Source organism: Acanthaster planci, linkage group LG08 (genome assembly GCF_054643075.1).
Source record: "Acanthaster planci isolate LZ-2023a linkage group LG08, COTS_SCS, whole genome shotgun sequence".
Classification (NCBI taxonomy): Eukaryota; Metazoa; Echinodermata; class Asteroidea; order Valvatida; family Acanthasteridae; genus Acanthaster; species Acanthaster planci.
The window spans coordinates 1,365,761-1,390,252 of record NC_141784.1 but is presented as its reverse complement, the minus strand read 5'-3'; the positions used below and the strand labels follow the sequence as shown (position 1 = coordinate 1,390,252).

The following is a 24,492-nucleotide window of genomic DNA, read 5'->3' as shown; positions in this document are numbered from 1 at the left end:
CATTTAATTTTCTTAACTCTCCGTGGGGTTAGAAGTCTTAGATTTTCAAGCCATTCCCCGATACAAACAAATCCAACCTGAAGCCTGCACCTGCCACAACGATCCTCAGGTAAGTTATAAAAAATCCTCAGGTAAATGAAGTTGGAAGAGTCTTTCAGGAAGACTCAACACGTAAAATCAAAAGAAAAAATAACGACATTTGACCGCGCACTAACGTACCTACGATGGTCGTGTATCTTGTGCAGTGGGCGTGGTTTAAACTGAATTGGCATCACACTTACGAACCGGATACTCCATGTACTATGTTGGACTCCGCGGGCGCGCGCGAGCAAGTTCAACACAGAGAGCCTCGGTTCTGGTGCAGATATGCGCAGACGGCGCTAATGTAAAAATCCCTCAATAGCCATTCAAGAACGTTTCTGTTTTTATACAAAAATACACATGTATTTTTGGTTGTTTTTAATGTCTATTAACAAAGCTACACTGATCAAAGAAAAGAAATTTTTACATAACTCGCTAACAAGTGTTCTAAGATAATACACTAATATAATGTCACAAAATGACGTCACCCGTTAGACACACTGGCGTCGCGGGAGGATCTTATTTCCTTTGTCCTTCGGCCTTGGGACTCTGACTGTTGTCTGGTCACTCACAGTCACTTGGGGCCTATAGACGTGCAAGAGTGACCTTATTGAATCATCCGAAATATGAATCGAAATAATGTAGTCGTACTCCTTTTATCTATAGGGGGCACAAACGCTATGACATCCCTCTGCAGTACAATTCCCCTTCCCCCATCAACTGACGCCTGTGACTGAGTGGAGCAGAACATGATGAGCCAATGTTAAAAGTGTGAAGTTGGAGCTCTCAAACGTTCGACTCGTAACGGGCTCTCGATGATCAGCAGGAATTGCCAGGCCGTTTTAGATATTTATGAATTACTAAGCGATGAATAACAAGTTAAGAAAAAGGCGAATTTTGCTACTGAGTCGGGCGTAAAACGGAGATTTTCTCCTGAAAATTGTATTCACCCATATTGAACCCATTACCTCCAAATGAAGGCGCTGGTGCCGTTTCTGAAGCATTGAGCCCGTCTATTCCTAATAAAATACATACCCCAAAACGGAACATCGCGACTTTGTAGGTTACTTAATTGAAACCTTTGTTTGCTACGTTTTTGGTACACCAGAACAAAAAAATACGACTGAATGAACGAAGTCCGTAAACAAACACCAATTTTATTCACTCTTTTAGGCCTAATGGGTTACACTTTGGCTTCGTAAGTTGCACGTAGAATTTCTAATCTCTAGAAGCCCGTTTGTGTGCCTCGCCTCAGCAATTATCCCAATACCGGCTTAGTCAGAGGCTAGGCCCAATCTCTATCAAGGACTCCCAAACTTTCAAACAACTGAGATACGCATGTTGCAACGCAACTCTCTCTGTAATCATAAACGGCTCTCCAACGACACAGCAACAGCGCCCTCGGGCGTCGGAAGAAAGGGAGGGGCATACTCGCCACCCAAAACGGACGGAAAATCCTCTTCTATCATGTCTATGTATGTGTGTAATTTCAATTTGACTCAACGATGAACACAAAAACATGAACTGCATACCATGTGTATATAAAGCAGGATTTTATACGTAATTTTATTATCATAGATTGATTATTGGAACATTATACAAGTACATTTGAAACACAACAATATTTGAGATGCATGGCAAGCGGCATAGGTTAACCCTCCATCAGAAATATTCAATTATTTCCCAGAGTCATTGCCACACTCTCTGAAGCCCTGCAATAGACGGAACTTAAAGTTTGTGCAATAACATCTTTTATTGTAAATGTCACTACACCGTGTGGCTACTGGTCTTAACTATGAAACACTAGGAACGGCTGTAAATACTGCCTTCATTAAAATAGTTCATTACAAAATTTAACCCGAACATCAAAAACTATGATTTTACAGGAACAAATACATGTGTCAAATTTAAACAAGTCATTCACTTGTTCAGAGGAATGGTGATTTTTATATAATTCTAGCTAAATAAAGGTCATAGCTTCTTGTCTGGTAAAACTTAGGAAACTGAAGAAGGATAAGCGCTGTTGAATGTGCTACAATGTACATGTACATGTAAGACAAAATCAGACCGATGGAAAAAGCCACAAGCGAAAACAGGGCCAGGCTTAGCAGAATTTTACACTATAAACAAGGAAACGATAAAATATCTATACAAAATAATTTTGGTTGCAAAATGTTTGCGTGGTCATTCGGCGGAAAAAAATAATTAAATAGTACAATCTTTTGGTATTTCTTGTTCTCATTGAAATGCCATAAAACAAAACAGAAAGCGAAGGACAGGAAACAGCTCCTTGAAGGACATCCATTTGACTGCAATAATGAAAGGCTACGTAGCAAGGTTGGAAAGAAAGGAAGTAATGCTACATGTACACATGTGAACAGTAATTTTACACCTAACACATATGTACATGTATTGTAGATTTCTTTCCATTCAATTCAATCCTGGTTTGACGTGCATTAATTTTACAACCATCAGTGACAATCATCAGTGTGGTACCTGCACTCTTGCCTGGGAATATTCAATTCATTGTTTAATACTAAGACTTTGGGGTCCACCATGAGGTTTATTTTTATACAACACCTGAACAAATCTCCCCTCATCTGATTGGTGGGTCATCAATCAAGTGTGATTGTCTAATTGTATACTGAACGGTGTTACTGTTAAGTATGTCCCATGAACGTGACAACATATATCATAGAACTGCATGTTTAGTAAGCACAGTAGCAGCACTTTACACACACAGACAAAATTTCAGTCTTGCCTCAGATGGAGTAAACTTTGTGTCACACTTTTATGCTCAGCTGAGAAAGTAAAAATTGCTGGCTTCTACACAAGCATGACAAGGGACATTTATTCAGGTACTGCATGAAACAGATACATATACAAGAAATGAGAGTTGCACCTTTATGCGAGGGAAAGAAAAATTTCATTCAGCAACACATTCAATAAATTACTCTTACCATTCATATTTTTTCTACCTACCTGAGATAGAAATGGGCTTGTGAGGTGTTATAATGATAAATACCAACATGTACATGTACATACAGTGTACATGTACATCTATATCTCATTGCTTCGTGAAGTGGATGCATTGCACTGTTGTGAAAGTCCATGCCCGTGTTCAAAATAATTCAGGAGTAGAAGTCCATTTTTCTGGAATTTCAGCGGAAATCTTCAGCAGTGAACATGCCCTACGTTTGCAGAGGGAAAAAAGAAAGAAAACATTAAGAACTGCAAAGAAACGGCATCTGGAAACATGGTAGGTACATGTAAGTACATAAATAGGCATGAGGAATTTTTCGAAGTTTTCCACATTCCTTTTAATACTGACCCATTGTGCAGGTAAGTGTTAAGTGTTTAAAAATAAAAGCAGCAAGGGAGGTCTATGGCATTTATTTAAAATGAAATGATGGACCAACTCTTAAAAGGTTAACTTGTACAGCAGTTGCCCGTATAAAGTGGGCTGTTGAGACTTTTTGCTCTACATTCAAACTACAACAGACAATTGATATGCATCTTCATTTCCAATGTCGCATTTTCTCCAAACTGCTGCTGCCTGGGTTTGATTCCTGGCCCAATCCACATCAGGATTGGATTCTCAGAGCCTATTAGATTTTGTGGGTTCACCCAGAATATTCTTGTGGGATTTTCCTCCGCGCCTCTAAAACTCATTGTCTCTTCTCTGCAGGTTCTTTTGGGCATACAAGCTACAGTTCCAAGGATGCTTTAGAGGAATCCTTGGTTTTGATACCAGCAGTGTTTTTAGCTAGCGAGTCATGCAGCCGTGTTTTCCACGGCCAGTTTTGTGAAATGACGGCCCATTTTTTCAAGCACGGCCTGGCGTGCAAATCAAGCCATGCACTACTTAATTCGAGGCTTGTGTAATCTAGATGCCAAAAATGTGAAAATAAAATCTGAGCTAAAAGTCAGTCTTTTCCCATGCTTTTTCCCCCGTCAACCAAGTCCACAGTAGAAAATACGCTGCAGTAAAGTACATGATTGTACGCTGGGACTATAGTTCGGACGTTTGGTTCAAACATACAGTATCAACACCGGCAGGCGAGTTCCCTTACTTACGAATGATGAAGTACAGCACCATCTCTATCAACTTGTAACAAAATGAATACATGGAGCCATACTTGTTCACCAGCGATCGATCATACATGTAATCAACCTCATTTCCATGATGATTGTTAGTCGCCATATTGCGCCAAGTCTCGCTAGCGCTTGAGGTAATCTGTGGGGACGAGGTCGACATATAATCGTTTCGGGGCTTGCGCTGCGTGCTCACTATATCATCCAGAATGAAATGAAAAATAACAGATTTCTTCTCGAAGGCAAGGGCTGACCTTCATGTAATCTTTGTTATTGTCAATAATCAGCATAAAGCTTGTTTAGGTTCTTCTACCATAACAACGGAAAAATTGACGAACTCTTCCAATGCCATATCCAGAGTCATGCACAAGCGCGAGCACTTGGCCTGCCTGTGGTGTACGTGGGTGCGTGTACAATGTGCATGTACATGCACTATGCATGTACGACATGTATTTTTTCATCCACACTGAAGTCGAATCTTGTACTAAATTTGCTCGTTCTTAGCCAAGCTGCCGAAGAAAATATGCATGTAGGAATATTGGGATTCATTTTATATCATTATTTATTTTTCTTTGCTTATCACATAATAATCTGAATGTACTGTGTTGCAAACAAAAAGGTACAAAAACATGCGGTGTCAAGTACTGACCTGCATTACCTAGTACCTGTATACCATTTTTTAAAACAAAATACATGTAAAGTGGTTATGAGAAATTTGTTCAATGGTGTTTCTCATTGTTCGCTTCATTGTAGCAGGGCTGATTAATCCAATTTTAAAACAACACTTGCACACAGTTTTACAATTTAATTTTTTTTTAAAAGCTGGGGTTTTTTGGGTTCGAAAAGACAAAACTCTCATGAAAAAATGTCCAAAATTCATCAGAGACCACCACAGAGCATCTAAAATAGGCAGACCTTCCAGGGCCCTTACGCAGGCCCTGGATCCTGGCCGTAGGGGACTTCGCGCTACACGGTCATGTTACGTGCTTCAAGTTTGCACACAAATTTTGGACTCTAACAAGATTGCACTCCCTGTTTTTCATTTTGCACTCCGACTTTTCAAATCCTAGCTGAAACACTGATTACCAGAAATGTTAAATCATAGTAATAATAATAAAATTCTACGTGTTAAGCAAAGAAATCCTACCTTAGCCCTGCGCAGGATGGAGTCCTTGTTTGGGTCATAGGGGCTGTCCTTGGAGGGAATCTCTAAGACGGCAGGTATGGGGTCTGTGTGGTTGTCCAGCAGGTGCCTAATCAACTCGGCATAGTTCTGATTGATGAGGATGATGGCGATGTCTGACCGCGTCACGAAGCTCTTGAAACTCTCCTCAATTTCATGGACGCTTGTATCTATACAGAAAGATAACTTTTCCCTGTTTATTGAGACAGCTTTTCAGCATACATGTATCGCACACTGACTTCCCCAACATGTCCTTCCATTACTCCCACACATCAATCTCGCCCCCCTCCTCTTACCTCTTCATTACTCCATTGCCCCTCTTACAACTGCCCTTGATCATTAACAATACCCTTCCTTTGACTACCAATCCACTTTGTTGGACCCTTTTCCTCACTTCTACCCACCCCAAGCCATTTTGCAGTTCCTAAAAGTCTCTCAAATTTTCCAAGCTCCCCATAGTGCTCATTTACAAGAGCTTCCTTCTATCAACTACAGGTACCCCTCTTCTCAAATTACAATGTACCTCTCCAACCCCCCAAACCTCATCCTGCATCTCAACTGCTTCATTTTAACTGCCCCTTCCAACTAACCAGACTCTGGTCAAATAGACTTCCCAGAGTGGTGAACAAGGTTGCATAGGGCAAGCAACAGCTGAGAAAATGGGAGCCACTGTACATGTTTATTTATGCAGGGGTACAAGTAATCCTATGGAAAAATGCAACTGTGGAATCCCATGGTGGTTGGCAACGGAAACAGGGCTTCAATTGAACAGGGTAATGATCGTGGGCATTGTCTTGATTTTTTTCTAGGAGGGGAAGTACTCATCAGCAGCAAAATGAAAACCATTAATGGTCAGAGGGTGTCAATTTCAAAGTGATTTCAAACAAATTGCCGATTCGTGATTTTCATCCCATTTGATCCCTTTGTTCATTTGTCTCAACGCCTCCCTCCTGCCGCCCCACCCACGGTTAGGGTTATGCCACCCCTCAATTAGCAATCCCTTCTTCAAAAGCTCTCCTCTTTATACTGAACAACCAAGGTACCGGTACCCCCCCTCCCTACTGCCTCATTTAATAACAATCACCCACAAAATGGATCTGTTTACCTTTTTCAATAACTACAAAGTTGGGATGCCTCTTGTTATTCAACTCGCCAATGCCTCCAAGGAGAAATCCTGTGCAGGTATCCTGCAAAAATGAAAAGTGTTTTCATCCTTAACTCCAAGGCTAAAGCATTTTCTGCTAGAGCTCCATGACTAGACTGAGGGTTGAGGGTTACCCTGGTCACTGTGAGGGTTACCCTGATCAATGTTAGGGTTACCTTGATCAATGTTAGGTTACCCTGGGCGTTGTGAGGGTTACCCTGATCTCTGTGAGGATTACCCCAGTTAGTGTGATGCGAGGGCAACCCTGGTCAATGTGAGGGCTACCCTGATCACTGTGAAGGTTATCCCAGGGGGATTTGCGGGATCGGGCAGGTCATGTCATAAATTTGCTTGCTCGAATTGGATCAACAATTGCCAAAGATTTCTCAGAATCCACGATTACTGTTATTTAATTACATGTGTCTAAGGCCTACTGCATACATGCAGTCTTTTATTAGGCCAAAAAAATACTTGATGTAGTTGTGATGTGCATTTTTTTTTTTAGGGTAATTTTGTGCTGATTGAATGGCATCATTGTGGGCAACAGCCTCCAAAAGTGCATGTATCTCAAAAAGAGATGAACACCTGTCTTAATCTATGTAAAAATTTCTACATACGGCAATTCACAAGAAAATTATGATCAATTCACACAATCACGACGGCAATCACGATGACAAACTGGCCAACATGTCCATATACCCCGCGGTAAGCGTGCATTGTGCATCTAGACCAGCAGCGCTAAACCTTGTGCCATGAGCAGAACAACTTCAAATTACACTCATGAACACGGAAAATACATACATACATGTAAATAAGAGACCAAGTTCCGTGAATTAACTTGCAGAAAACCTCTTGCAGCATAACATTGGTGTCTTTCCGGCCTGCAGCCTTTTGCATTCACGACGTGTACGGCCAATGAAGAGTGTTTATGTACAGTACATTCAGTACATGTACAGTACAGACTGGTACTGGTTGCTGCATTTTCATCATGCATTCTTTTGCGTGGGTGCGGTGCGGCGGGAACCAGAGCAGCTTCATTTAATGCATAGAGTTTTACGCACAGGTTTTCACCACTGTGACAGCGCAAAGTATTATGGGATGATTTCATGTCTGTGCAAGTAAATGACAAGGGCCGGTAATTGATCAGCCCTGATGAATACCTTGGGTATAATTAACATAATTTTAACACAAAACTGACACCATAATCCCATATATTGTGTTAATATTTTAAAAGCTGAGTGTTATTCATATGTTGGTCAGACAATTTGTCCGAGCATCTTTGATTTTGTTCGAACAAACCATGGAGGTACAATAGGTGCTCGGAAAATGTCCGACCCTGGTGAGGGCTACCCTCTGTGAGATTTAGTTCAGTCCCTTGTATTGGCATTAATTGTTATCTTTATTGACATGGGAATCAATTACATGGTAAACTTCCACAAAACAAACAGCCCCAAACTAGGAAAAGTCCACCGTTCGTTGATATCCCCCATATGGGCCTTGCGTTACGTTAGTGCTCATTTTTGCATAAGGTTAAAAATATATTTGTGGGGTTAGGCATATCATTCCACATTCATAAATACAATAACAGTGTCACTGATAACTGGCCTACCTCGTCACCAATCACGGCGATAAGTTTTCCTTTTCCTGCGTGTGCCATTCTGTAACTTCAAGTGGAAGAAACTCATCTAATTCCTTAGGTTCCTTGCAGGTGTACTGATGGTATACATGTACAGTATATGTACTGTACATGTACATGTAGGCTACATACAGTATACAGTGCAACGTCATGTGACTTCATGGCACGTTTAATACTGAATACACCATTAATGGTAAGGGTGGGGGATTATTCTTTCAAATTTTAAGTTGAGAAACAAATGCCAATTTCCGTTATCTTATAGATCACAAAAATATTTCAAGATAATAGGAAAAATAATTTATTAATTAAAACCTTTGTTACAAAACTCGAAGAATGTAAATTTCATGGAGAATGTTTCCCTTCCCCCTCCAAGAAATGAAATGGTCATTTTTATATCTGAAAACCTTCTTAAAACCGCAAATTGATATAGTGATGTCGGCAGAGAACCAGACTAAATAGAAACCGGCTAAAAGATGAAAAAGATGTAGAGTGCTAGTGTGATGTGTGAAGAAGCGAACCTATTGTACATGTACATGAAACACAGGGAGAATTACACACGTACATGTACGTAACTTGCCATGACTAGGCCTATATATGTAATTTTTTAGGTCATTTTTATAATCCAGTTTGGGCTTTTGTTGAAAAGCTGTTTGCTCGTACTAAGCATGTTTTGTATTTTGACTCATTGGACAAGATAGTACTAGTAGGCTGGTACTACCGCACCGAGGCTTGTCGTTTATCTGGCCATCATGTTTCAGACATATGTCTGCTTAGTCATGTTAGTATCGCGCTCATGTGTTATGCCCCAACTATTTAGTATACTTGGGATAGTCCCAACTAGGCCGATATAGTTCTGCAGTTGGGCTGGCCCAACTTTGGTTGCCAATCTCTGTAGAACATTTCTCAACCTTCTCCAAATTTATGCAGCTCACTCCTGACATGTATGGCACTTAATGTAGATTATATTAAAAAAACTTATAAAAAGCCTATAAAAAGGCTTTTCTAAAAGCACAAGCCATGCAAGCTGATGATGTAAACATAATGGCCTTGGTGTGGCATATGCAAACACAGTCTGAACTTCAGTTGTAAGCCTTATCGCAAATACTGCATGGGTGATTTTACTCTATGGTAGAAGCCATTGTGGGAAGGAAAAAGAAGCAAAATCACCCATTCAGTATTTGCGATGAGGCTTATTCTGTACTATACATGTAGTTGGGTTAGTGCTAGTGGCTGTTAGTCTGAGTTACATTGTACCCCTCTTGTCACAACTGTCATGACTGTAGGGTCCAACTCCAACATCCACCCCGCATGGGAGTGGGCGGATGTCAGACTCCACAGTTCTAGGGGTACATGTAAGTTGCAGTCGCAGACTCCTCACTATGATGTCTAATACCCGCGGTGTGTCCACCTGTTAACCCTAATAGTCCTCAATTCTCCAACAGGTGAAGGACTGAGGACTGTTAGGGTTAAAGAGCCGATTTTGTAGAGTCCAGTTACTCTGATCAGAGCTGCCCCAACTGTGCTGTGGAGTGTACTTAGTTATGTGGAAGGATTGGCATGATTGGATACAAAACTCATGAAAAAAACCACAATTACATGTAGATTAAAAAAATGTGAGAACTGGGTTGTTAAAAAGGTTTTTGTTATGGATCAATTGGTTCACTGGCAGTAATTCAATAATTGCAGCTTTGTTTGTAACTGACATCCCACTGATTTGGCTCCTTCCCCTCCCTTCCCCCTGTCTCCACAGTCTTTCTTGAAATCTGTCCCACTATGTTCCTTTTCTTAGTTTTATGTCTCAGTATGATTTCACAATACTCCTTGGCTGCCTTTGCCCAAAAATATATCAAAATTGGTGTTTTCCAATCAAAGTTGGACATGCCCATCTCTGTCGACACTTTTGGACATGCCCCAACTGTATTTTGAACACGGTTTGGGCAGTGGCATACATGTACATGTAGTTTTGCCTCTGAGAGGCGGAATGACAAGCTCAGTAAAATTGGGAGGCATTGATATGGTCAGGCAAGGTCTTCATGTCCTAGTATACGAGGTAAAATATGGACAGAATAGGTTGCAAGACCAGGTTTTACTCAGACTTGAACTTAAATGGGGCTGAAGATGGTCAGCCATTGACGTGCTCCTCCCTCCCCAGTTGGAAATCCGTGCCTCAAGCTCCCTATTTGAAGTTTGGTTTTAGGATGCCTGGCAACATGCCCTATCATGCCTCGAATCCATACACTATTTGCACTGACCAGCATTAAGGTTGCGTTGTGACATGAGTGATGACCTTACTTGGGCCTCGGGATATGTCACATTCTTCTCCTGTTTTGGTGGCATGGCAAAAAATGTGTATGAATTGAATTTAAGAGATGAACATTGCAAAGTCTGATTAGCATGTCACTTCCTCACAAGATCTGTGAATGAATTCATTATAAAAAGTTGCAACTTGTCACACTGATGACAATGCATCATTTTATTGACCGTAATCTTGTTGATTGTTCCATATTTCAGAGATGTACAAGTAATAACCAACGGAGAAATACCGTATCATAGTTTGCGTGGTTGAGGTGCGATAATGCCTTTCATCGAGGGCATCGGAGATGAAGTCACAGTATTGGCATCAGTTCTCATTCTTGCAACCACTCTTCTGGTCGCCTGGCTCTCAACGTCTGTCTCGGACAGGCCTGGATTGCGGACTGTCCTCGGAAGCAGATTCAGCAGTGCCAGAGAGGAGGAGCACTCTAGAGAGGCAGAGGCCAGAATCGAGGAAGTCGATGTGCTCAGTAACCAGCGGACTGATGGCACAGAAAATACAAGGTTAGAGCGTGACAGCTCACCAACAACGGACACAGTTGAAGATGCTTCACAGAGTTCAAGACAACCAGCAGAGAGCACTGAAACTGAAGCTCTGTCCAGTGAATTTAGGACAGGTCTTGAGGAAATTGACTCTGAAAGAACTAAACAAAGTTCGCTAAGTCAAGAAGATGCCACGGTCACGGAAACTTCACCTGCAAGTGTTGTCAGAAACAGGCTAACTGGGGAAACGTGCACGTATCCCACATCCTCAGAAAACACTGACAGCCGACGTATTCCCACCAGTACTACTAGTCCTGCACAGAAGGATGGCAACCAATCAGGAGATGCAACACAGACTATCACCGATGAGGGTGCCCAATCAGATCCATTGTTAGAGCAGAGCCCCAGAAATAGGCCAGATGCTGACCAATCAGGGGAACAGTCACAAATTGATGGTCAGGGGCAAGCTGCAGAGGGCACCATCTGCATCCGTATAAAGTATTTGACAGACCAAGAGAGGGTAGTTTATGGAGATCCTGCTGAGACCCTTGGTAGATTCAGGCAGTTAGTATTAAGTTTACTCACGTCATGAAATAGTTTGCTTTTAGAATGCAATTTTGTAACAACACAAAGAAATAGTCCCCATTTTTATTTCATTCATTTCCACATTCCAGTGTACTCAAACTTTAAAAGAAATGATCGGATATTTGATAATTGATTAAATATTCAACTACTGCATCTGAATAATCAGTAAAACCGTACTTGGTTTAAATACAGCGGAATACTTATGCTCAGCAATATCATCAAAATTTGCCCTTTTTGTAACCGTTTTTAGAAATATGTATGTGTTTACTTCATGTTTTCATGGGAATTATTATTATTATTGAAGTACAACTTAAATATTCATTGCAAAGGAAGGTCAAATATTCAGATTTTTAGGTTGTTTAAATAATCAACCCAGCCTTAAAACCAAAACATCTCCTCACTTTTTTGTTCTGATGTGGGATGCAAATTTCCAAAAGATATATAACTACTGGATATGTTTTGCTGTAATGCATAGGCGGGCATTCTCTGAAGAGATCAGCTCTGGACAGACGGTGCGACTCATCTTCAATGGCCAGCTCCTTCAAGATGACGATTCCACCCTGGCAGCCCTCAACCTGTCCCAGAACTGCGTCATCCACTGTCTCCTCTCTCAAAGCACGATGTTGTCCAATGCCCGGCTGGACGTTCAGGACGGGGACGTAGATCTGGGACGCTACATGATTCCGCTCTTCACCTGCATCCTGGGTTTCGTCTGGTACCTGCGCTGGCAGTACAGATACATGTTCAACGCCACGTCCACTCTGTCCCTGGTGGGAGTCACCACACTGTTTGTTTTAGCTGTTCTTGCCAGTTGGCGAGGTTGAGTAGGCCATATTCGAGACAGAGGGTGTTGTTTGTAAAGAACACAAGTGTACAGCAGTTTTAACATGTATTTATTTGATTGAAAATGTACACTAACCCATTCAAATGGGCAGTAAGTGGCCCCTACTTTTCGACGGGGGAATGGCCCCTCTCCCCATTTTACAGACTTGTCCTATAATGGGATGGGGCTTAATAGATGGTCTCACAATCCCCCCCCCCCCACTAAGAAAGTTATTCCACGGCTGTTGGCCATGGCCCCCCAAAAAGAGGCATATGTTTTTTGGGGGGTGAAGTAGCACGTTTTTCCACTTTCTTCTCAGATTAGTTTTAAATTATTTAAAGAAATTTTCACCCCCCCCCAAAAAAAAACTGTGCCCTCAAAAATTGGGCTCTGAACAGAAGCATGACAGTGCAACCAAAAGGAGAACGGTTTTGCATGCTTTTCCAAAAGATAGGTGCATCCTTATAATGTGCGTTGTTCTTGTGGGCTGTGGGCGGAGCAACAATGAATGAATCTATTTCCATGCGACAAACGGGGGTCTGGTAAGATTTGAAGGTTTGCACTGTGAAGATAGCAATAGTGACGTGATTTGCGGAGACACCACGTGATCTGTCTCTTCCGTGAGCAGTTGTGGTTCTGATATATGGGTCTAAGTTCACGTTACACCTTCAGAGTTCCACTGGGCAGTGGTCGTTTAATTTCGGAACAACTCCTTTCATTTCTGGTGCAGTAAACACCATTCACATTGAGACCGCAGCTGTACACAAGTGTGATCACAGTCACATGCAGTCTTACATCATCTGCACAATGTGAAGTCGAAATGGTGTGTCCTTGAGATTTTTCCCTTTCCTGCAATTCACAACTCAACCTTGGCAAGGGAAAGTGACATTCAGAGTGTGCCATAAGGATGTTCACATGGCATGTGAAACCTACTCTGCTGCTGAACCAACCATATCAGAAATGGTTCCGGTATTTCTGGGTAAAGTGTTTGGCTGTGTGCTGTGGCAGTGTGCAACACAGATTTCATACATGTAGTACTAGGAATAAGGGTTGTATAAAGAGAGAGTAGCACCAGTTTCAAATTTTGGAAACAAAATGGCTGTTCATCATTATGTGCAGTAGAGCATACAGCTATTGTACATATCAACTGTCCGTGTGCACTGGTGCACATGCATACATGACATGTACCTGCCAGCTCGTTTCCCACGATGGTGACACTCATGTCGCAGCTCTCTCTATACATGGCTCTGGTAGTGACCACCCACATGGGGCACCTACATGTACATATTATTACCAAGTGACTAGTGCACTGCAGGCTTCTTGGGCTTTCTACTAACATAATAATCCAGTATCATTTGTATTACAAATACGGTACCATACATGAAGTCATTTATTTCCTGATATTATCAGGAAATAAATTACTACAAAAGGATCCATGCAATGAATTCCTCTCTTTAGATACTTTTGTGCTTCTGTATACTGTATTCTTCTTCAATGTATGGAAACTGTTTGACATCCTTTTGGGGTTAAGTTCATTAAGAAGGGCACCTTTTCAAAACATATGGAATTATCCAATTTGAGGGTGCAGTGGCGGTGATGTTGATCAGGAAAGGCACTGCTCAGTTTAAACATTCAGTATTTCTGCTGAAATGTGAATCCAACATATGCTCATAGTAATTAGCTCATAGAAAACAATTTTGAGAAAGGGTTACGTGGTACACTACGTGTACAGCGTGTAGCTCTATATTGCCATGGACTTGCACAAGAAATCCTCAAAGAAAAGGAAATTTGTAGAACTCAAAAATTCTCGCAGATATTTGTGCACAAAATCAATGCATTAACATTGGTACATCTACCCAGGATGACATCACAGTTTTCCTCATGAATACGGAAATTCATAGCAAAATAAGAAAAAAGGCAGCAAAATACCTGTTGAACAAAAGAATTGGAAAACAAGGCTAATTGAAACCCACATGTTTAAAGTGCTGTAGTATACATATTATATTGCATGACCCTTAAACACATTGACTGCTGCGCATAATTCCAAAGGGGCGTTCTCATTTGCCAAGCGTTGTCCGCATGCACTCATAGTTAATAAATAGGTGCCATTCTTTTTGAACAAGAGCACGTCCTCGACGCTGCCAGCAGTGTATTTGTTGTTACTCGGCGACGCCAGTGTATTCAATTTACATTACAATGCTTTTCACTTCCTACAAATATATTTGTAGTGGCAGGATCCGGTACACCTGTTGCTACGAGTATACTCTCAATGTTAAATCGCAAAGCAATAGTACAGTTAGAGCATTGGAGGGACTAATAAGCTGGTTGGGTTTTGGTACAGTAGAGCATGGACTACAGGGTTTAAGTCAGTAAGGTTTGCAGTCTGCAATCATCAATGTTTCATTTTGTTTGTCAATCCCATGTTAGTTTATCTGATCACTTCACAGCATATCATTTCAGTACTTGTAACTCTCATTTTAAAATTTCTCTTGTATCCTAGGCTTTGTTTCCGAGGCTGAGGCCAGGTTTGGATTGATTTTTTAAACCTGTCTTGGTTAAGTTTTAACCTCTTGAAGTCTTCTTTTTAAAAAAAAAATTTTAATCAAGATGATCTATTAGTTTTTAGAAAAACCACACTGTTCTATGTTTGAGAGTGTACATGTATTCAGTGATAAAAATGTCTTGAATTAATGCCATTCTATTTCTTTTTGGTGGCGGAATGTTGATAATTTGACATGAAGATGTGGCCGTTGTACCTGCATTTATATTATCTGAAGGGAATTCAGTTGTTTCTACATGATACAAAAAATTTAATTCCAATATTTCTTAGCATGTGTATTTGTGAAAACAATACCTCCATTAGCATGTTTTGGCAATAGATTTTATCAGCACCATTTAATCATTTCAGTACCATTAGTTGTAATCACGATTTATTTTTAGCCTCACACCACACACCGACTGCAATGAAAGGATGCCAACAGGAAACAGGAAAAGTATGGTAAATTGAGATTATGAAAATTGAGTTCATATTTAATAGGCACAATGTGCTACATAACATACTACACAGTCAAGCAAAATTATGCAACTTATGCTACTGTTGTCCATTCTAACTGCACTGTCGATTAATTACATGCAAGACGTACCACGATTATCTGACTTGTACATGTATACGGCAAATAAATTGTTTCAACAGGAAGAAAACTCATTGGAAGAACAGCTGGTGAATGACTTTGCATTAATCCACAAATTTCTATAGGCAAGATCTGAAGGTTGGACAATCCCTGGAGGACATGAACACCTGTTAAGACTTTAATGCAAGATCAAATGACAATTCCATTTCCTCAAACATGAAATGGAGCACAACATACTATTAGAAAAATCCTTGTCACGTAAACCGGCCGAGTGATAACGAAGATTTACAATTACACTGCAGTTTTATTATGAAGTCCCACAAGGCATGTTCAAGAAAAATATAACACATCTTCCTCTGGTTATAACCCTTTTGGGGACACAGTAACCTTACAAGGTGAAACAGAAAAACATCACAGCTGAAGCAAAGTTGTAAAGTTTAAAATTCATCGAGTAACTTAATTTCCAACAGCATACTTTTCTGAGTATAAGGGCTTGATATTTAAAATGCTTTGAGCTTTGCAGTCATCTTTAATACACCGCATGTACATACAGGCTACAGGTGTTAAATGTCTTACATCTGTGGTGCAATGTTATTCAGAAAGATACAATGTACTTGTAAAAGAAGTGATGTTTTTCCAAAGCATTGAAGGCAAATGACCATAGGTAGCATGCCATTCCCACATGTATTAACTATCTAGTTAATGGTACTGACCTCAACTCAAATCTTTAGGCTCTTGTGATATAATGGATAGGTTTACCAACTCAGGAGCTACATGTACAGGGGACTCCCAAAGAGATTTTTTTTATTGTCACAGTGGTGTTTGAAGGAGGTACACAAGGCTTTTGCCACATGCTGGCACATTGACAAAAGTGATGTATTACGCCCCAAAATAACAACCCAAACCCAGTTGAGCAATGCGGACGGCATGACATCTTGGCTGGTGACCTCTGTGTGTGTGTGCTTGCTTAGTGGTTCTTCTGGCAGGCACAAACAAAAGAAAGCTTCTTGAACCTACGTGTATTTTGCTTTAAAGTTGTTAGTCATTGTGATTCAGTAAGGTGCATCTTACACATGGGATGCATTCTACGTGTCATTTTTCCAGCGGGGTGCGCCAAGCATAGCAAATGGGAGGGTTTAACATTTTGTCGCTGTATGAAGACGGATGCATGTGTAAGTGTAGGGAAATCACAAATACAACACATCATTCTTAGACAAGCAAACTGTTCTCATTAGACCAACAGGGGAAGGAATAACAAATACTTCTGAAGATCTTTGAGCTCCTGTCCCAATCAGTGGTTTGTCACTTTGATCACATCCCTCTACCTGTACGTCCTGGTTGTTCGCCTGGCTCCACTCCCCCCCCCCTAAGAGTAAAGACAACTACAAATTTCTCATTAAAAGCGTTAATGCACGTAGTTTGTTTTGCTCTATATTCACAAAAAAAAAGCGATATTATGTACATGTTGCTGGAAACCTCGTGTGGAAGTTTACTTCAGCTTTTCTACACTACACGTAAACTACATTTGTTTTTCCAAAGAACATGCATTTTTAACTTCATTGGTATTTTTAGAAAACGCTAACTGGTGAAAGGCGCGTCAAAAATGCGCAATCCAAGCAACTCCTTATTGCTGTTGATATTCAAACAAGGTATGGTTTGCAGACGATGCAGTTAGCCTAAGTAACGAAGCCTTGATTTCTAACCAGCATTAGTGAGGAAACGATAGATTCTACTCTACTTTTAATCATGCATTTCTTCTGCCTTCTCTTAATATTGTTAATAATCATGTAGGGGAAATATACACCAACTTAACTGAAAGAAAAATGTGTCTTTTATAAAGCTATCATTAGTAACAAAAGCATCAAAACAATTACACTTCCCTCTTCTTGCGGTATGTTAATATATGCAATCATCACATTTATGCAACAACAAAAGCTTCCATGCTTTTTATCCATAATTCATAGGTTTAAACTGTTAAGAAAATACAACTTTTTGTTCTTTTAGTAACAGACCAAAAAATTTCGAGTCCATGTACTACAGTCTGACAAATTTTCTTATTAACATTTCATGCAAAGTGCATTTGCTGTTCAACGTGGATTTTTATGAGCTTCATGAACTACTCAGCGGCCATTCTAGAAATGATCCAGGATGTGAATTAGATTGAACTGTTCCATGGAATCTGACATGCAGTTCTCGTGCAGCATAGAAAATGGCTTCTTTTTTTTTTTTTACACGTTATCAATTTAAGCCTCCTAAGTTTAGCACCATAACAACGGCCAAACAACACAGGCTGCACATCCATACAAAGTGGGCCAAAATCATTCCTTCTTCACTTTGACAACTTTTCCTTGAAAGCAAGAGTACGTTTTATTAATTATGTCTCCTTCGACCCAATCTGCCGTGCATACAACACTTTTTTGGACAGGGGAACAAAAGCACTGCATGCGCGCACTCAAAAGTGAAGTCTAGACACATGACCAGGCCATCTAGACTTTCATCAGCAAGAAGTTCAATAGCTGGAAGTTCAATTGGAAATTTGACTCCACAATCTGGCTGAAGGCACACAAAAGGCCTTCCTGCTGATAAAAGTTGTACAACCCACTGTACATGTAGACAATTTCAAGTGATGGATGGATCGAGGGTTATGCTCTTTTGGACAGTGGGAGGTTATAACTAATTTCAAAGGTCAGGGGGCAACCCAAAGGCTCACTCTAAAAACTGCCATTCAAAAGTTATTTTGGAAAGCTAGGGGAAAAAAAATGGTGACTGTTGTGGTATTGTTCAATATTGTTCCTGGTCATTGCCTCATCCACACTGACAGTGTTACATATAAAGTGTACAACCTGCATTGGTAATGGAAACAGAAAAAGAAGAAATATTGGGAACGTGCAAACGAGGTCAGCCCTTATTAATGTGACTATGTCAACCCTCAAGCAACTAACACGTTTGAGCTAGTGACATGGACTTGGTCTCAAATGACCTTGCTGTGTTTGCAACACTGAATTTGGCTCACTGGACAGAGGAGCAAGCTGTAGGTACATGTATACCATTGCAACGGTCAACAATTTTTCAACTGGTCACCAAGGAAGCAAAAAACCGGATGCCACGTATTGAGCATATGATGCAGGTGGTGTTGCAGTGCATGGCAAGCCCTTCTAGCAGGCCTCGACGTAGTTGGACGGCAGCATCCCATGCTGTCCTGTCCGCTCCACCATGCCTTCCATCCAGCCGTCATCGATGACGGTCACATTGACAATCTTGTCTCCCTCCATGAAAGATACCTCATCGTCGTCAGCAGCCGTGTAGTCGTACAAAGCCATGTATCTCGGACCCTGCCAGTGGGGAGGTGAAATTGAAGTTCCTTGTGAATGTTTGTGATGATTTTGGTGTTGATTTTTTAAACAAGAGCCCTCTGAGGTACACATACACAACACCACAGGGGGCCAGAGCATGCTCTTTCTGAACTAAAGAGTGCCTAAGTGAAAACATCACAGCAGAGTTATGAGTGCAAAGGCATTAGCACCGGAACCAGTGTATGAACCAAACTCCATTTGTTTGCACCACACTTCCGAGTTCAAATGACATCACACTTCGGTACTCCACCGGTACAAGCAACTCCATTGAGCCAAGGCTCAATCATTAATAATCGAGTCACCATCATGAGTCTCCAACTCTGTCATCATTATCCAATTTGAAAAGAAAAAGATTCACAAAGAAAGGACATTAAAAACAGGTGCACCTGCGCGTGTGAAACAGCAGTCGGACTTGAGGATCAGCGTAAGGGAGAAAATTGGACAGCCTGTCAAGATGTTGACAACGCCTGTCCTGCAAAGCATTACCCGCATGTGCTTTTGCTGGGTTATTGGCATGCTTTGTGTCGTGAGCAGATTTGTACTTACAGATGCTGCCGGAGGTGCTTGGGCTGCTGGTTGTGGTGGAGGCTCATAACCGCCCGAGGGTTGAACTAAAGAGGACAAGAAAATGAAACAGCCAAAGTTTCTAACATTGTTCTAAAATCCAGGTGTCATCTTACCCAAGGTTAGACCAAGGTGGGTGTGGGTTTGTGCTTGTGTGCGTGTATACTGGAATAAGATTTTCAAAATTGCCCAGCCAAGATTAACCATGAGGTTTGGAGAAACATGATTGTCAAAATAGACATGAGGATTCCAGTTTTTGAAACAAAGGAATCCTGTCGCTGCCTACTTCTGTGACTTCAAAGGGGGAGGGGGCCACATTATGCAGAGAAGCAAAATCCAAAGGCTAGACTGGTGAGACGGTGTGGGGTTCCACTGTTAATCTTCCTCATGTCCACCTCATACACATACATGTATTAGTCATGACAGTCGGCACAATACACCGGTGTAGTCTTCCAACCTTGTACAACATGTATTTCAACTGTACCTGAGACAGGACAACTACTGCTACAGTTTGCTGTTACAAAATCTTACCATCTAACATGTCTAAGGGTTACTACATGTAGTGAGATGCAGCTAAGTTACAGTACATGTATTTGACATTTGGTGGGCTGGGGTACTTCATATATGTATACATGTATTTATTCATTTCCAAACTTGCCGGTACAATGACAGTCGTTTACTACTACGTGTAGTTATTACAAGCCTACATGTACATGTACTTAAAGGCTATGTACATGTATTTAAAGGCTATGTACATGTACATGTATTTAAAGGCTATGTACATGCACATGTGGATGCACACGCATATTTACAAGGGTACACACAAACTTGTACATATGCATGCATTTGATCTTCATAAAAATTCAAATGTTGTGAAGAGGGCTGACATTTCACTTGAAAAATATCTGGACCCTAATTCAAGTGGCTGTTACAGGAGAGAAAAACTTCAAGACTGCTGCTGGACATGCTGAGAGAATTCAAAAATTATGTCTATTGTGAGTCTAGCTCATCACACAAATTGAACAGATAACACCAACACTGGACACGCCTTGGAGTTGCAGGAAAGATCCCTTTTGTGCTGTAAACTTTTTAGAAGGTACATGTACATCAATGCTGTTCAGCAGAATAAATGCTGGCCAAAAAATACCAGACCATCGGGCTTGTATGGTTATGGCCTGTGCAAGACCAGCACCAAATTCAATGGCCGCAGTACAACCCTGTTTAATCAAACACTTATTTGCGCTGTGCAAGTACCGTAGTTGTGCTACTGGGAGAGCCTTTTTGTATCAGGAACTTGAAGTCGGCACAATGGTTTTGTTTTCAGTGACTCAATTTTTTTTTCCTTGGCCTACATGTACAAGACTGAAATCACTGAGTCATTTCAGTCAAAAGCACAAATCATGCAACAAATGACTCAACATGGCCTCTCTGATACAGTTCAGAGACCATGTCACCTCTAACCATGGCCACAGAAATGTACATGTCTCAAAGTGAAAGAAACAGAAACTGCATACATAAGGGACTTGCAACTGTCATTAAGAACTGTCCCAAAGTTGAAGACTACCGGTACATGTAGGTCAACCTCTAGAGATTTTAACAGAAAGATGACCCATATTCCAGACTGCACAAACTTGGTGAGCAAAAATACAGAGAGGCTGAATCAGACAGACAAGGCTGGGCAATATAAAACATGCAGTATGTGTGTATTTTATGCTCTGATCTTGGAAATACTAGGGTATTAACTACATATATGGCAGCAGATGCATCTCTTACACCGAGTGCACAGACAGGAACATGACTGATGGCAAAAGCAAGTTTTCATCAGCACCTGTAAAATGTATCAATTTACCCCGGTATTAATCAAAATTGTACTGCAAAATCTTTGAGGAAATCTACTGATATCCATTCCGTATATTGACCGTCGAGATCGAGGGGCCATTTGTGAGTGCAAACTTTCCTCATGCACATGGTGGAATCACAGCAGCATTTATTACATGTGCAGCTTTTTTTTCACCTTTTGCATATTTTTTTTCACCTTTTCCATATATGTTTTACATTAATGACACATTTCTGGCTTGATATCACTCCCAAAATTACTACAAATGACGCTGCGCTAAATGAGGTGGCAGCCATGTTAGGACCACAAAATGTACAGGTACCTTTATATACACGTACATGGGGTCTGATCATGTTACATGTAGTCCAAAGAATGTGCAAATAACGGCGCTAACCTTACATACCTAGTGGGGACTTGTGAACAAAAGATGTCCACACAGAGCAGGAAGACGTTCTGTGGACCTACCTACACATTTCCACAGGACGTTTCCGCTTCTCAGAAAGAGAAGGTTAGAGGCATTTGGGGGTAAGGGTCATCTGTCGTAAAAGGAAGAGGAATAGTCAAGGAAACCTTGTACAAAAAGCCAGCTGAAAATCGTGTTCCCAGTTCCCAAAAAACAAGTATTTTCACCGAGTTTTCTTAACTGCACGAAAAGAATGTCCACACTAGGTATATAAGGTAAGTGTGGGTTGACTAGTGACTGTGATGGATGTGCTCACTTCTGTTACTCAGATTTCTAGCTTATGTCAGCTGAGTTGTGAGGGCATCAAGATTTTTTTCAGGAATTTGAGTCTATAAAGTTGAACAAGTGCATACACATAAATTTATACAACTCGCACATGGATATAAAATGAACGCTGTAATGTAATGAGTAGCACTGGACAACACGCACAGCAACTACATGTAATTATTCTTAGAGTTGTCTCGGTTGACTGGCCATGTGTGCATTGCAGTATCGAGTGACAATTTTAAGGTGCAATACACTCAGTAGAAAATCAAATGTGTGACTGCTGGAAGAAATTCTGCACGTTTGTGTGTATTGCAGTGAAGTTTCCCAATGCCTCTCGGGTACAGGTACTGAACATGTACAAATGTGTATGTGCCCTGACAAATGCTCCAATTAATACATACAATACACCTGGGTGTTAATGTCCATGTACATGTATAAATATCATTCAAGAAAAGGTCCTCTTACATGTATATGTACATCCCAAATCTGTAGTTTACCCAATACCGAGTGAAGCAAAATGATTTTGTTGAATAATTCATGACCGTGAATATTAATACTTGAATAGTAACTAGGCCACAGATAAAAGCATCCCGGAAGGGGAAGGTGGAGCTGGCTGCCATATTTAGGAGGCAACTATTTGGCCTTTTGATATGATACCATTCCCCACATTCCATTAATTATTCCCTTCAGCAAAATTTGGCAGGTTTACTGACAAGTGTACTGGTACTGTCCCACTGCAATATTCTCCATTCGATGGACAGCTTGAAAATGTGTGTTTGTTTCAAAACTAAGGAATACACTGTACAAATATCTAGGCTTTTTCAGGGCTTCATTTGTTCTTTCCTTATGTCCAGCTTCTTGTGCATGTACACTGTACAATCTAAGCACTGCCACAAATTAAAGAGTATATATATGAAATACATGTACCTTCAAGGTTGTTACTTATGGCTATGATAGCATTTACAATTGAGCAAGTCTGTCAGATATGGTCTGAGACTTTACAAATGTCCATGTCTTAGTGGGATGAAGGTCTAGAGCAGTTACATGAATGGTATATACTGCCACACGAGCAATATTTCCCAGATTAGTACATGTACATGCATATTTTGAATTTTTTCATGAGTGCAATATACATGTACATGTACTAATAAATAATATAATAAGACTAGTTTTATGAGGAAATAGATTCAATTTTTTTCCCACTGCACTTATGTGAAATTTCTTTTCATGTAAACTGAATAACATGTACATGTAACCCCTGCATCACCTGAAATTCCTTCTGTATGTAACTTGATATACATATGCTTATTCAATGCTGACACAAGTCAGAATGTACATTAGGCAGCACCAGGAGGAAACTAAAGGGTTTATGGGAGCACTGGTACAAGTGTGTTGGCTTTCAATCAGACTGTCAGAAGTGGACAGAAATTTTCCTTGTACTTTTTTTTTTTTTTACTAAAAACTGCAATTAAAATCGAAACAGAAAATGAATACATGATGCAAAGAAGAGGCTTTCAATTGGTGAACTACCAATTTGGTTATGGTCAGCCTTCTTGACCGTATCTGTCAGCATACTTCTTTGTGGCTTTAACGTTTGCTTACACTCAATAATGTTGGGAGACCATACTTTGTCTTTGAGCTCATGAAAACGCTGCGATATTCTGAGACAGCCCTGAGGATGATTACTTTTAACATGTCCATGTTTAGCATCCAAGACTTGTGAGCTATGTGTTTACAGTTTACAATTTAGAGTGTGCTTGAATGCCATCACGTACATTGAGGGCCTACGGTCTATTTATCTGACCAATCCCCCCACAACAGCATCTGGTATGAGCACACATGCATCTGTGTTGATGCATCTTTCATTTAAGCTTTATACCAGTCTGTCAGAGAGGTGAAAACTACATATGTTCATGTACACTCTAGGTCTTCAAGATGACTTTTGGATCTAAGAGAAAATGGCGTTAATATTCACTAAGTTAAAGAGATCCCATGTAACGGGCTGGCCTTAACAGAACGCTGCTTTGTGTACTGTACAACGGACAAAAATACAGAGATATTGCATGGAGGAATGTGCCAAGTATTTGGCTATGTCATCACCTTAAAATAAAAATTGAACTAGCGGAAAAACTGGACTGTCTTGTCGAGTGAATTGCAGCCCTTAGTGCCTGTGGTAAGGCACTTCATTTTATGCGCACCTCAGGACAATTAAAATTTCATACAGCTATAAGTATTTTCCACATGCATGTACGTGGTACGTCAGCATGTTTGGATGTTAATTTTTCTAGAGGTGCATTTACGCATAACCATATGGTTATGGATAATGACCTGGCCGAAATTGAAGCACACAAACTGGGGACTCACTACATGTAAAGTGCATGGTGCCTTGTTCAGCACTAGGCCTACTGTAAACACTTGTCATTTCTGCCTTGAATTTTCCTGCATCCTTCTAAATTCTCCATTGTAAAGCGACCCAATAGTAGGGCAAGGTATTTTTAAAAAACCATTCCAAAGCCCCAAGCAACAAGTACAAA

At 40.6% G+C, this 24,492-nt stretch overlaps 3 protein-coding genes across 9 annotated transcripts in view; 1 reads left to right on the top strand and 2 right to left on the bottom strand.

The window, feature by feature from the left end:
• Nucleotides 1-1,619: 1,619 nt before the first annotated feature.
• Nucleotides 1,620-8,272, bottom strand: atp6v1f (ATPase H+ transporting V1 subunit F). The gene is made up of 4 exons (XM_022232857.2): nt 8,113-8,272; nt 6,465-6,546; nt 5,324-5,529; nt 1,620-3,272 (listed from the first exon to the last, which is right to left on the bottom strand). The coding sequence occupies exons 1-4, from the start codon at nt 8,158-8,160 to the stop codon at nt 3,243-3,245; spliced, it is 366 nt and encodes a 121-aa protein (XP_022088549.1). The 5' UTR covers nt 8,161-8,272; the 3' UTR covers nt 1,620-3,242.
• A 310-nt stretch (nt 8,273-8,582) lies between these two features.
• LOC110978052 (transmembrane and ubiquitin-like domain-containing protein 1) lies at nt 8,583-15,548 on the top strand. 4 transcript variants are annotated; one of them, XM_022232694.2, is made up of 4 exons: nt 8,599-8,703; nt 9,423-9,491; nt 10,651-11,499; nt 11,996-15,548. In XM_022232694.2, exons 3-4 carry the CDS (start codon nt 10,715-10,717, stop codon nt 12,342-12,344), a joined length of 1,134 nt encoding a protein of 377 aa, XP_022088386.2. In that variant the 5' UTR covers nt 8,599-8,703; nt 9,423-9,491; nt 10,651-10,714; the 3' UTR covers nt 12,345-15,548. The 4 variants fall into 4 exon arrangements, with proteins under 4 accessions (XP_022088385.2, XP_022088386.2, XP_086995875.1 ...); XM_022232693.2 differs by lacking the exon at nt 9,423-9,491 and having other exon boundaries at nt 8,583-8,703; XM_087139749.1 differs by lacking the exons at nt 8,599-8,703; nt 9,423-9,491 and adding an exon at nt 8,714-8,735.
• Nucleotides 15,338-24,492, bottom strand: part of lasp1 (LIM and SH3 protein 1) — a 22,769-nt gene continuing 13,614 nt past the window's right edge. For all 4 annotated transcript variants that reach the window (XM_087139752.1, XM_022232697.2, XM_022232699.2 and 1 more), the window contains 2 exons: nt 19,374-19,438; nt 15,338-18,806 (listed from right to left, as the gene is read on the bottom strand). In XM_087139752.1, the coding sequence (XP_086995878.1) occupies nt 18,630-18,806; nt 19,374-19,438 (242 nt within the window). In that variant the 3' untranslated portion in view covers nt 15,338-18,629. The remainder of the gene's footprint in view (nt 18,807-19,373; nt 19,439-24,492) is intronic.